The sequence below is a fragment of the Dermatophagoides farinae genome, chromosome 2 (genome assembly GCF_024713945.1).
Source record: "Dermatophagoides farinae isolate YC_2012a chromosome 2, ASM2471394v1, whole genome shotgun sequence".
Classification (NCBI taxonomy): domain Eukaryota; kingdom Metazoa; phylum Arthropoda; class Arachnida; order Sarcoptiformes; family Pyroglyphidae; genus Dermatophagoides; species Dermatophagoides farinae.
In genome coordinates, this window is record NC_134678.1 from 1,254,333 (window position 1) to 1,267,944 (window position 13,612).

At 31.2% G+C, this 13,612-nt stretch overlaps 2 protein-coding genes across 4 annotated transcripts; one reads left to right on the top strand and one right to left on the bottom strand.

The window, feature by feature from the left end:
- The first annotated feature begins 19 nt into the window (after positions 1–19).
- On the top strand, positions 20–2,087 carry LOC124499711 (nucleolar pre-ribosomal-associated protein 1). Its single transcript, XM_047063656.2, has 2 exons — positions 20–530; positions 601–2,087. Exons 1-2 carry the CDS (start codon positions 116–118, stop codon positions 1,962–1,964), a joined length of 1,779 nt encoding a protein of 592 aa, XP_046919612.2. The 5' UTR covers positions 20–115; the 3' UTR covers positions 1,965–2,087.
- Positions 1,981–9,847, bottom strand: LOC124499784 (frizzled-5-like). Of its 3 annotated transcripts, XM_075735846.1 has the most exons (5): positions 9,607–9,847; positions 6,794–7,358; positions 4,822–4,958; positions 4,646–4,763; positions 1,991–4,581 (listed from the first exon to the last, which is right to left on the bottom strand). In XM_075735846.1, exons 2-5 carry the CDS (start codon positions 7,095–7,097, stop codon positions 2,444–2,446), a joined length of 2,697 nt encoding a protein of 898 aa, XP_075591961.1. In that variant the 5' UTR covers positions 7,098–7,358; positions 9,607–9,847; the 3' UTR covers positions 1,991–2,443. The 3 variants fall into 3 exon arrangements, with proteins under 3 accessions (XP_075591962.1, XP_075591963.1, XP_075591961.1); XM_075735847.1 differs by lacking the exons at positions 6,794–7,358; positions 9,607–9,847 and adding an exon at positions 5,560–5,603 and having other exon boundaries at positions 1,981–4,581; XM_075735848.1 differs by lacking the exons at positions 6,794–7,358; positions 9,607–9,847 and adding an exon at positions 5,013–5,553 and having other exon boundaries at positions 1,981–4,581.
- Between the last annotated feature and the right edge of the window lie 3,765 nt (positions 9,848–13,612).

Genomic DNA, 13,612 nt, shown 5'->3' on the forward strand with positions numbered 1-13,612 from the left:
TATACCTATCCAGCCCACTGCCATTGAAATAGTCGTCACACTCTCACGTGTTTTCAATGTTTGTCGAAATTTTGAATTTTGAATTTTATTTTTCGTTCTATTTGTTGATAATAAAATGGCTGAATTAATTGATTGGACAGATAATGAAGACATTGTGCGATTGGCGACAGAAAATTCTGAAATTTTAAATGAACATCTTAAAAAATTTCTAAAAAATCTTTTCCCAAAACAAAACAACAATGTGCCAACAAATGAAGAAATTCTGAAAAGTTTAAATCAATTTCATACATTGATTGAACAAATATCCGATCGAAAAGAATGCTATGAATTTCTTGATTATACACTTGATTTGATTGCTGGCCATTCGGTTGTTCGCGACATATTTTTACAATCTTCATGTGGTGCCATTCGTTACAAATTGATACAATTATTCTATTCACTTTGTGTCATTCGAATTGATCATTGTAAAGTGATTGAAAACATTGTTGATTTCATTCTCAGCTCATATCATGCTACACTTTCATTGGAAGGTAAAATGAATTCAATTTATTTTAAGTTACATTTCAAATATATAGACATTTTATTTTCGTTTCATTTCAGATCAAACTTTGATTCAATTATTGTATGTTTTGGAATCAAATGGTTTTAATATGCAAAAATATCATCCATTTATTTGGGGCGAGTCGGGTGCACAGTTTTATGCTGCTAAACATTCACAAAAACTACCATTTCTACGTTCACCAAACATTGATGAAATATTCCAGAATTTCAATGGTCGCTATTTTACAAATTCAATATCTTGCTTTCCGATAGACGTGGCCATTGATGATGAAACAGTACCGATTCTTGAAGGAATAGAATACAGTGATCGATATGATCCTCGTTTCATATTGCCAATGTTTTATCATTTTCTTTCAGTTCAATCGATAGTCAAATATCATAAATTTATCACTTACGGTTGTCTTGCCTATACAATATCGGCATTGTCAAGCTATTGTATACGAATACGTAATATTGCCTATCGAATATTGGCACGTTTCCATCATCATTTGAATTGTGCCAAATATCCTGAAGATCGACAATTATGGATTGGATTAATTGATTTTATTCGAAGCGGAATGATTGAAGAAAATCAACGTATTGAATGTAGCCATACTGTAATGTTTGCTCGTATCATTGAAATATTATTGAATCCAACATGTCTTTTATTTCCTACAATTCGTAATTTTCTAATTCATTCACAATCAAAACCAATGAATTATCGATCAATACCATTTAGTTTGTATACGGCTTGTATATCCAATATGGATGGAACTAATCCTATATCATACATGTTACATCAAAAATTCATAATCAATTGGATGATTCATTCATTACGGACAGATTGTGATGTTCGTATGTGGCACAAAAGACAAACCATCACCGATATGTTAACCTATTACAATTCACCATTATGTCCTATCGATAATAGGCCATTAATAATGCGATTATTACAAACTATAGCCAAATTAGTTGAAGGAATTAAAATTCTATGTCAAGAATGTGCCATTTTTGCATGGATCAATCATCAATTGATAATAGAACCACATTATGGTTCATCATCAACATCATCATTGAATAAGGATGCATTGTATAGATTACTAATTAATATTTGGCATACAGCATATATGGAATATCGTCGCCAAAATAAACAACAACAAGAAAAGCCAGACCAATATCATCATCATCACATATTTTATGAATCATTTTGTTTCGAATTAATAATGATGATGAGTAAAATTATTTATAAAGTAAATGATCCCGAACGTATTGATACATTTGTGAATATTTGTCATAAATCATTGAAACATTTACCATCCAATTGTAAACAACAACAACAACAACGACAAAAACTCATCAAAACAATTGTTTGTTGTAATTTACCCATTAATCTTGAAACATTATTGGCAGCGAAAAAACAATGAAACAAAAAAAAATTAATGTAAGCCTCTTTTTTTGCAATTCATTTCTTATTTCTTATATATTATTATAATATTTAAAAATGTAAAAAAAAAAGATTCCAAATAAAAATTGTTGATGATTTACAACGAACAAACGAGAAAAAGAAAATTAAAAATTTGACTGATTTTTTTTTTTGGTCAATTTTTTTCCATTTGTTTGTTTTAAGAAATTATTACCCTGTTCATGTGGCTTTGATTGAAATTGTATAATCAATGTCATTTTGGTGTTATCTTTGTTTGTTTGTTTTGCGAGAGTTGATGTGAATCACATTCCATTTGTTTGTTTGTTTACCTGTTTTATGTATATATGTAGGAAAGAATATTCCTGAATTTGTACAAATTTGTTTTTTGATATTTACAAATGAATTTCAATTTTGAATAATGATCTGAGTATGTCGATAGGATATGTGTTGTTTGTATTTTAAAATGTTTGGCTCATCATCTTAAACATGTGATAATGGATGTTTACTATTGGAATTGGTTGTACCATTTATTGAACCAATCATATGTGTAAATTGTGAACCGGTTAATGATCCACTACAGCCGCCGCCGCCACCGCCACCACCACCATGATGATGTTTATGATGACCATTATTAACCATGGCAGCCATCAATGATGGTGGTGGTGGTGGCAAAGGTGGTGGAATCGATGGTGGTCTTGGTGCTAATATTAACGATGCTTGTCTAGATTGCATATCATGTTGTTGATGGACATGTTGATGTAATTGATTATGATGATTATGAAGATGATGATGATGATGTGGTGTTGTCGGTTGACTAATCGTAGTTGTTGTTGTTGTTGGTCCAAGATTTACTGTTTGTGTTTTCATTGGCAATGATGATCCACCAACACCATTTATGGCTGATAATCCGGTTATACCTCGTCCATAATAGTTACCCATATTTGGTAATAATTGACTAGCACCAGAAGAACGTGAGGAATTCGGTGAACCAAATGGTCCTGAACAACAAACAATTTTTGAATAAATTCGCATCCATGATTCCAACGTTTTACCAGACCATATCCAAAAACTTGATGTAATACCAATGATTAGACTCATTATATATTTCAATATAATGATACTGAATTGTGGTGTATATTGATTATCATTTTGGTTATCATTATTACTACTACTACTAGTACATAGACAAGTGATCGATTTTTCCCATAATGGTCGATAAATATATTCATAAATGTGGCAGGCTACAACCACAACTTCAGGTACGATATATAAAAATGATGATAAACCAATACGAATCATAAGTTTTTCCAATTTATCTGTTTTAACACGAATTGTATGCTGTGTTTGACGAATTGCACGTCGAATTCGAAATAATGCAACAAAACCGGTAAATAAGAATAGTATGCCAATAGCAATGCATACACATAATGGTGTAATGACAAATATTAATAGATTGGCTCGACTTTGATTACCGACGGTACAAACGCCCATAAATGGATCACCATCAATAGAACCTAAACATAATATTGTCACTGATTGAGCTGTTGGTAGTAACCATGCTAGAAGATGAAAATATTGAGCATAACTAGTGATTGCTTCACTACTCCATTTAAGACCGGCAGCCAAAAACCAGGTTAATGTCAATATAAGCCACCAATATGCTGATGCCATACCGAAAAAATATAGCAATATAAAACTTAATATACATGATGCTGGTGTTGGTCCGGTACGTTGATAACGAATGAATGGTCCATCACAAGCGATAGCATTATGACCCAAACGAATACGTAATAAATAACCACCGGCAATAAAAATATAACAAGCAGCAAGAAAAATGATGGCACGTTCTGGATAACGAAAACGTTCAGTATCGGTTAACGATGTGAATACAGTCAACAAACAAGTAATGGCACAAATAGCAGCTGTAATACCGATCCAAAAGAATGCCGTTTCTTGTTCATTTTCATTAAAATGATATGCACCTTTACAGGATAATGCACACATTGGTGCCAATCCAGATGCTGTTTCAATTTTTGAATAATTAAAATGATGTATCGATTGTTGTTGTTGTTGATATGAATGATAATGATTATGATGTGGATGATGTGGATGTTCATTACCGCCATTATTAATATATGTTCCATCATCAAATGTTTGGCTACCTTTTAAACGTATAAAATATGGCATACGACAATCACATCGACAATTATTATTTGATAATTCACTATTAATCGATGTTTTCATTTCACGATTTAATGATGATAATTTATTATTATCACCATTATTATCATCATAAGTATCAAATATCATGACATTATTGTTATTATCCATTGGTGCAGGTGATGGAGGATAATGTGTTGACGGTGGTGGTGGTGGTTGTTGTTGTTGATGATGATTTTTATTTCCATTATTATTATTGCCTGAATTATTTCTTGATTTAGCTTTGTTGTTCGATGGCTGTTGATGATTATTATTATTATTATGATTATGAGCTTTATTATTATGATGATGATGATTGAGTTTATCTTCATTAATTTTAACTTCATTATTATTATTGGATAATGGTGAATTGCCATTATTATTATTCATATGTTGATTATCCATTTCAATACCAGCACCTAGCAAAATGAGAAAAAAAAATTTTAGTACCATCGGATACAACTTATATATGCTTACGCCAACCTTTTTTAGGATCCATACAAATTTGATGACCATCACCATAAACTGGTAATTCAGAACAATTCATTTTATCTGGCCATGGAAAACCATATTGTATCATGATTGGTTTACATCCTTTTTTCTACAATAATCAAATATTAAAAAAAAACATTGACCAATTTCAAAAACACAAAACTTACCGCACGTTCACAGACCGATTTACATGATGGTATATGGCCAGGATATTCTTCAATACAAATAGGTGCATACATTGAACATAGAAAGAATTTTAAATCATCCGAACAATTGATCTCGACCAGTGGCCAGAATTGGTGCACTAAAGAAAAAAATTGTGTTAATATATACAATAACATTAAAATTATATATAGACCAGAATTCAAATTTGTGAAAAAAAATTGAACAATTTTCTTCGATCATCACCATCATCATCAATATGAATATGTGAATCGAATACATTTTTTTCTCTATACGGTAAATCATAAATTGCTTCAGTTTTCTTGTGAGAAAAAAAAATCGATTTACCAAAAAAAAGATCAATAAATGGTACAAAGTGTAAAACGGTAGTGGGCCAGAATATTCTGCTCATTATACATTGACTTTTGAGATGGTGAAAATAAAAATGGGCATCATTATTCAAATTTTTTTTTGCCATTCGTTCCATTTTCTCCAGGAAAAAAAATAAATAAATAAATCGTGCCTTGATCGTTAAATTTACGGAGAAAAAAAAATTTCTTGTTCAAACAACACCAGCACAATTGTTTAGTTGTGAATATTCTCATTTTTTTCTACTTTTGGAAATTTTTCATTTTGGTTTCACTGCAGCAGCAAAAGCAGCAACAGCAACAACAAAAAAAAATTTGAAACGACGACAATTTGGTCCAAGAAACATTGAAATGTTTTTTTTTCGGACAATATACTTATTTTGCAAAAACATCTGGTGTGAAAAATGCAAAACACATACTGTATCTACTATACACATAATCGCTATAATAGCCAGAACACAACTAGATGATTAATAATCGAACACACAAACATACAACAAAATTTAACTTGGCTTTTGTCTTTGAGAAATACCAACAAAAAAAACAAAAACAAAAAAAAGTGAAAGAAAAGAGTTTCTGGCTAAAACGTCAAACAAATTCAATGTCCAGTTTGGTTATATAACACCAAAATAGATGGATCGATAACAACAACAACAACAACAACAACAAAAAACTGTTTTGTGCTATTAATCAACCGTATATGTGGACTTGAATTAAAGTTTTTTTTTCTATTTGTTTCGAATGAAAATTGTTTCTTCATTCGTCCAGTCCAGTAGAAGTTGACCATCACTCTTTCTTTGGATATTTCGCTCGATAATGATTTTTTTTTTGGTGGATTCGGTTGAATAAAATTTAAATTTTATTCAAAACCCAATGAATAAATTTTCCAAATTCTATCCAAAATGTCATTACACTCTGTCATTTCTGGTGGTGATTGATTCTCGGGCCCATAAAGATATCATCATCTTTCATTTGATTGGTTCATACCGTTTGTTTGATTGTTTGTTTGTTTGACAGATGGATCGATTCTCATTTTGAATGATGAAAAACTCAATTTTTGCTTGTTTACTACTTCATATATTGTTTTTAAATTATCACTAAACACGCGAACCACATTATTACATTTCATTGACAATTGATGGCTATAATAAATTATTATTATGATTATTGCTCGTCACTTGACAATTTATTTATTTGACAATTCAAGAAATTGCCGCATAACCATTATTCGTGAATATATATCGGATTTACCCGTATATTGTTGACGGTAATAGATTCGTCGAAATTGAAATTATAATCTAGATTGACAAAAAAGAAAACTACCTTAGTCATACACACACACACACAACACAACAAAACAAGACAGGAACCTAACGGAAACAAGACTCATCCATCATTCAAAAAAAAAAAAAAAAATTCAGTTCTGTTGATGAGAATGATGATTGATGATGATTCATTCATCAGAGGAGTGTAACGAACCCGAAATTGTTAGGAATTATGTACAATATGGACTAGGCCCAATTTTTTTTGTCTTGATTGTTCACCATTCGATTTGATTGTGTTTTATTTTAGATATATTGATTTAAATAAAAATGATAGCGAAACTTACCTTCCAATCCTGCTTCTTCTTGTGTTTCCATTTCAAGTAGATTTGGCATCGATGTATAATTATAACCAATATCCATACACATTGGTATGGTTATTTTTTCACAACGTTGTTCACCATTATCAATGATTGATCCTGGTGAATTGGATCCTGCTGCGGATGATGATGATGATGATGATAAAACAGCTGTTGATGATGCTGCCGATATCATACCGACATTCACTGTTGAAATAGATGTCGATATCGATTCGAATAACAAGAATAGAATCGATATGAATATTATTGTTGTCGCTGTTGATGATGACATCTTGATATGATGGTTTTTTTTTCTCTTTTTTTTTGGTTGATATGTGGTTGTGAATGTGAAAAGTGATCAAAAATATCCATAAAAAAAAAATTTAATCAATCAATCAACACCATTATTGTTTGTTTATAGGTGTCCATATATACGATTGATGATGTAACAATTTAGTAATGATTTTTAAATTCAAGATCCAGAATCAAAATTTTCTTTTCGTTATCAAACTCGAATGTTCTGGTCTAGTCTAAAGCGTTTGGTGGTTGAAACCTGAAACAAAAAATGGTTGATTAAAAACGTGGTTGTTGTTGTCATGCATTGATTGATATACTCAATAGTCATGTTCATTTTTGATTGTTTGTGTAATGATGACACATGAGATTATTATTATTATTGAATACAGGTAAAATAATCATAATCATAATGGCCTTGATCATATTTGTATTTTTTGGTTATTTTAAAATTCTTGTTTTTTTTCTGTGACAAATAAGCTTAAGTGTTTAAGTGTGTGTAAGCCATATATAATGATAATGGGGCATGTGGTGTGTGTGGTATGAAACATAATCATGGCCACATTAGGCTATTGGCAACAATAACAATGACAATGGTTTAGGTTGTCCATTACCATTGCTGGGCCAAATAAAAAAAAATAGGTAAAAGGAGATTTTCAAAAAGTCCATCCAGGTGTGAGTGTGTGTGTGTGTGTGTGATTGCATGATTAAACAAATACAAATCATTTTTTTAAAAAAAAAATCATGCTTAAATAAACACCACCACCGCAACTACCACCACCACCAATCATCATCGAATGGATCAATTTGTCCATTTTTTTCCAGAGAACATGTACATCTTGATAATCATCATCATCAATTATTTGTTGTTGTCTACATTTTAGAACAAATTCAATAGACTGAACTTCCTGTTTCTCAACATTATGGCTACATTTTCATTCATTTTTTTCGAGAACCAAAAAAAAAAAAAAAAATCAAATCAATGAATTGGATCGATAATGGGCGGATAAATTGATCTGTATATACTTTTTTCAGCCCATTTCTTTGTTGTTGTTGTTGTTGTTTGGCATTTTTATGCAATTTTTTTTGCATTCATTCATTCATTTTCAGAATCTGAACATGATGATGATAATAATAAGAGTATGAAATTTGAATAGCAAACAACAAGAAGAGAGCAAGAGAGAGAGAGAAAAAAAGTTAATTCCAGATTCATGGCTTTTGTTGTTGTTGCCTATTGTTCTTCTTCTCTGTACCATTTATTTATTCTCGAGTGTGCCGAAAATCGAGAACTAGCAGAATTTTTTTTTCGCCATTCAAAAGTTGTATGGTTTTTTTTTTGGCCAAATTTAATGATAATAATGCCATCAACAAAAAAAAACTGAATAAATAAATAAAACCAATGTCTCGTATTGTGATTCTTTTATTCATTTTCATATTTTGTCGAATAATTTCTTTTATGTAAATGAGATGTATGCGGCATACGCATATATATACAATGTATCGTTAAGATTGGTTTTTGTTTCTGGATATTTTTTTCGTGTTTGAAAAAAAAATAAAGTTCACTTTCTAATGGCTTTGATTTTTATTTTTCGTTCGAAAATGAATGAATGATAACCATATATATAAATATATAGTTCAGGTGAAAACCGCCCAACTTTTTTTTTTTGATGATACTGGTGTTGACAAACAACAACACCCACGCACACACACACACATACCGGTAACATTTATTGATTGTCCATAATGGATGTCCCTAGTGGGCAACAATTTTTTTTTGTTCCACACATTCAATGAATAAATATTTCTAGGAATCAATTTTTTTTTGTTTTTGTTTTCTGAATGATGTGAAAAAAATCACCAGAAATGATTGAAAATGATGATATTTTGAATGTTTCCCTTGCGAATCATGATAATAATCGTTTTTTATCCGGTATTAACTGTGGTAGCGGTGGCGGCGGTAGTAGTAGTAATAGTAGTAGCCATCATCATCATCAATTAGAAACATTGATATTTATTTTTGAAGAAGAAGAAGAATATTCTGAAACAAATCTAGAATCTCATTGGATGATGATGATGATGATGAGAATTTATGATCCATTTTATGATATTTTAATTGAGCGTGTTATGAGAAGGAGTGGAAAATAGAGAGAGAGAGAGAGAGAAAGTGCTCAAGAGATTTTTGTTTGTTTACTGGAAACATTCATGAATTCATTTGTATATATACAAGCCACGGGAATGATTATTATTATTATTATGGTCGGTTAATAATGATAATGACAACGATGACTACCATTATTATAATGTCTAGGTGTGTATACATCGACCGGTATATATGTAGTATACAACCGGTAACCAGCCCATTGTTTATGTTTTATATATATTGACAAGTGAAAATATTCCAGTTATGGCCAATTTGATCAATTATTCTGATGATGATTACATTCTTTATGGGCCATTTTTATATCATCATAAACATTGACAATTGAATAAAGCAATTATAATCATACCTTTTTTTTGGTGGTTGTTGTCTTTTAATCGTTGGTCGTGATTTTCTGGCATTTGAATTGATAATAAAAATGAAATACAATCACACACACACTCATACACACACTTGAGTTTCTGAATTTTAATTGAATTTGAATTCACAAACAATTTGATTTTGTTTTGTCTCGTGTTTTTTTTTCTGTTGTCGTTGTTGTTGTTGTTTTGTTGAGCTTGTCACGAATCATAGTGAGTTAAGATTATTACCCGAACAGAATCAAAAATGATTCTGGATTGCCAAAATATACAGAATATTCTGAGTTTGGTTTTTTTTTGCTTCTTGCTTGCTTGATTCGGCATTCGGGTAGACAGCTGAGAGCAAGATGTAAAGAGGAACATATAGGAACAAGATTTGTGCGGCAGCGTAGTAAAACAAAACAGAATTCTGGTTTATATCGGCATGGTTTTGCTGGATATATAACATACACTGCTACCAGTTTGAACCATTTGGATGGTCGATGGTGGTGGTGGTGGTGGTGGCAGCAGCAGCAAAAGTCGTAGATGCAGAATCAGTTTTTCTGTTTTTCTAGTTTGTCTCGGGTTTTTTTTTTCTTAGTTTGATAGATGAAGAATCGGATTTTAGCCCGTTTTTTTCGGTATTTTGTTACATAAGGCAATATGTATGGCTCACTGTTTGTGTGTGTGTGTGTTGACGGGTACAATCGTCTCTTGGGAGTTTCAAAGTTTCCAAAAGTTCAGCGACTCTTACCCGGTGGTGGTTGTGGTGGTGGTGGCTGGTTTTGTCGTTGTGTTTTTTTCATTATGTGACTTGAAATGGAATTGTTCCAATCATTTTTGTTGCAAGAATTGATAAACAAAAAAGCGCATGTATTTTCCACATCACACTTTGCAGTATTGAATATATCACGGGAAATACGGAACAAAAATTCAAAAAAATATCCGTTGTTCTTAGATAAAACCAACATTATCGTGCTATTTTGACGTTGTGATGATTGAAAATAAAAACAATGTCACCGATGATTGGTTAGAATAGAATCGAATGTTTTATATTTTCTCTATTGAAAATGTTAATATGATGATGAGATTTAGATGAAATGAATTGAAATTTTCATTTTTGTTTTGTTTTTCCGTTTTTCTGTTTTTTTTGGGGGGAATCCAAATGGAACTTACCCAACCAAATGTATTTGGTGAATGTAGGCCGTTTGTATATGGGCGAACACACAAACACACACACATCGTGTCACATGTCATGCTGTTTTTTTTTTTTTTTTTTTTTTTGGTCCATACTTTTGTTTCGACGATGATGATGAATGACTTTTTTTTTCGTTCATTCATTTGTTCCCCATTCTCGTTCTATTTTTTTTTTCATTTGGACATTCTTCATTATATTGGGATGTACCCAATGTATGTGTGTGTGTGTGTGTGTGTGTGTTCATGTGTTATTTGTACAATTCACAATTCTGTATCGGTAAAAGCTTTTTCTCTTTTGCAATTCCATTTTTACTTTTACGTTTTTTTTTTTTTTTTTTTGGTTCAGTCCAACCATTTTCAACCATCATTAACAGAGCGAATAGTGTTCCGATGTTTGTCCGAATTACCAGAATTTGAAACGAACATCGAAAAAGGTAAGCCAATGCATATAACGAATGGTTGCTTGTTGGCTTGTTCTGTTCATTGCATCTTTTGTGTTTGAAATGAACAACAGAGATAGTGAATGAAAACATTTGCATATTCGTTTGATACATATACACATACACACACAAAACCAAAAAATGGTTATGTGGTTTTCTATTCTGTAACAACTTGTTTGTTAATAATTAATTCTGTATGCTGAAATTCTTCATAAAACAAAATGGGGTAAAGGGGTAAAAATGAAAATGTATGAAAATGTTGACCTGACCTGAAATGGTTACAAAGTTGAAGTGTAAATGTGTGTGTGTGTGTGTTTGAAGTGATGAAAAATTTATTTGAAAAAATTTTTTTCTCCTTCTCTATAGAAACCAAGACAATTGTGTTGTTGTTGTTGTCATTGTAAAATGTAATTTGAATTTTCAATTGCATATATCCATGAGAATTTGTTGTCGTTATGTGGAATTTTAAATGCAAGAAAAAAAATTTTTTTTTTTTTGTATTCGTGAATTTTCAAGTTGGAATTCAACAAAAAAAAAAATCAGCAACCACCACACTACACCAATATAGAAACATTTTCAGATCAAGTTTATGACATAATAATGAAAATAAGAAGAATAAACAAATAACTATTTCATTACATTTGTGTGAAAATAAAAAAAAAAAAAAAAGAAGATGAAGATGAGATGTGCAAAAGTGATAATAAATTTTCATTAACACCATTAGTAGTGTGTGTGTGTGTGTGTGTGTGCCCCATCCATCCAATATAGCAAGCCCATCCACCAGTAAAACCAACTAAAAACAATACAACACATCAACCCCGAAAAAACCAGGAAAATTTTTCCTACCTATAAAAATAACAGGCCAACATTTTTTTTTTTTTTTTTTTTTTGCTAATAAAAATGACTTTTACTGAAACAAAAACAAAATCGAAAAAAAAACGACAGTGTACTTAACACAAAGTGATGTCCTATGAACATTTATGGATGTGCATTGTTTTCTTCGTTTTCTGGATGTAAAAAAAAAAAAAAATTCCCCACCATCCGCCACCCCCACACCACATCACCATCATGTTGAACTTATTGACTTTTGCCCGAGATAATATCCTCTATCTCTCTCTCTCTCACACGGTATGTGATGAATCTAAATTGAATTAAATGGATCAACAACAACAACAACAACAACAGCAAAAACATAACATGATGATCAAGATAAGTTTTTCTTTTTCACATTTTTTTTCTATAGTATAGAATAAATGGAAAAAAAAGAAGAAAAACTTTTGACGCCCGGGTTATACACAGTCGTTGGCCAAAAAAAAAAACATTAATTATTTATCTATCTATATCGAATATAAATATAACACTGGGTGAGAGAGCGAAGAGTTTTTTTTCACCCTTATTTTGTTGATGATGTTTCCATTGGAATTGGAATTGGAATTATTATTCACATTATGCAATTCAAATGTAAAACAAAATTTACACTATTTCAACAACAACGATGGATCGATTTTGAAGAAAAAAAAAGTTCAACGAAACGTAATTCCCATTGAAGAAATGAAAAATAAAAAAAAAACATTCAAAGTTAACACACACACACACACAAGATCAATCACATCATTCTGTCTGTGTGACAAAGCAAAATTCTGGAGAGAGAGAGGGAGAGAGAAATGAAATAAATCTTTGTTTTTAGTTTAGGTTGTCGGTCTGTGTTTGTTGGATTTTTCCATTTTCCTATTTGATTGGAAAGCTAAACAATGACAACAGCATCAACATCAGCAGCAGCAGTAGTAGCTTGGATCCAAAAAAAAAATCCAGAATAAATGAATGAAAAGAATGACAACAAAAGCAATATAATAAATGAACGAATCTTCTTTTTATTTTTTTTTTGTAATCATCAGAAAATGAGATTCTGTTTCTATTCGATATCCAGGTTGCAAAATTACAGGTTTTTTTTCTTCTTCTTCTTCTTGCTCATTGTCCAGGAGATTGGGATGCAAGATTGAAGATTGTTTGTGGCCGAAAAACGAAAACAAACATACAAATCACACTGCTGCTGCTGCTGTAATGCTGTTTTTTTTTTTGTCTGTTTGCTTGCAATAATAAAAATCAAATCAAATCCCTAATGAATCGAATAAAATGTTTCGTTCATCGAGTTTTTTTTTCCATTGGCTAACAAAAGCAACCAACGAAACTTTTTTTTTACCTTTTTTGAATTGATATAGTTGATAGCTAGGTAAGCTCGTCCAATTTCCAATTATAAAAATGTGTTTGGCAATTAATTTCAGAAGAAACGAAAAATTTGTGATTTTGGAACGGAAGGAAATGTCTGCGTGTGTGTGTGTGTTTGTGCTTATTATGAACAGAATTTGGAACAACAGCAACA

Bases quoted from the DNA above. Each gene is read 5' to 3' on its own strand.
- LOC124499784 (XM_075735846.1), bottom strand. From the start codon at position 7,097: ATGTCATCATCAACAGCGACAACAATAATATTCATATCGATTCTATTC. The intron at 4,764-4,821 runs GTAAGTTTTGTG...TGATTATTGTAG, and splicing joins AATCGGTCTGTGAACGTGCG to AAAAAAGGATGTAAACCAAT. The intron at 4,582-4,645 runs GTTGGCGTAAGC...TCATTTTGCTAG, and splicing joins TTGTATGGATCCTAAAAAAG to GTGCTGGTATTGAAATGGAT.
- LOC124499711 (XM_047063656.2), top strand. From the start codon at position 116: ATGGCTGAATTAATTGATTGGACAGATAATGAAGACATTGTGCGATTG. The intron at 531-600 runs GTAAAATGAATT...GTTTCATTTCAG, and splicing joins TGCTACACTTTCATTGGAAG to ATCAAACTTTGATTCAATTA.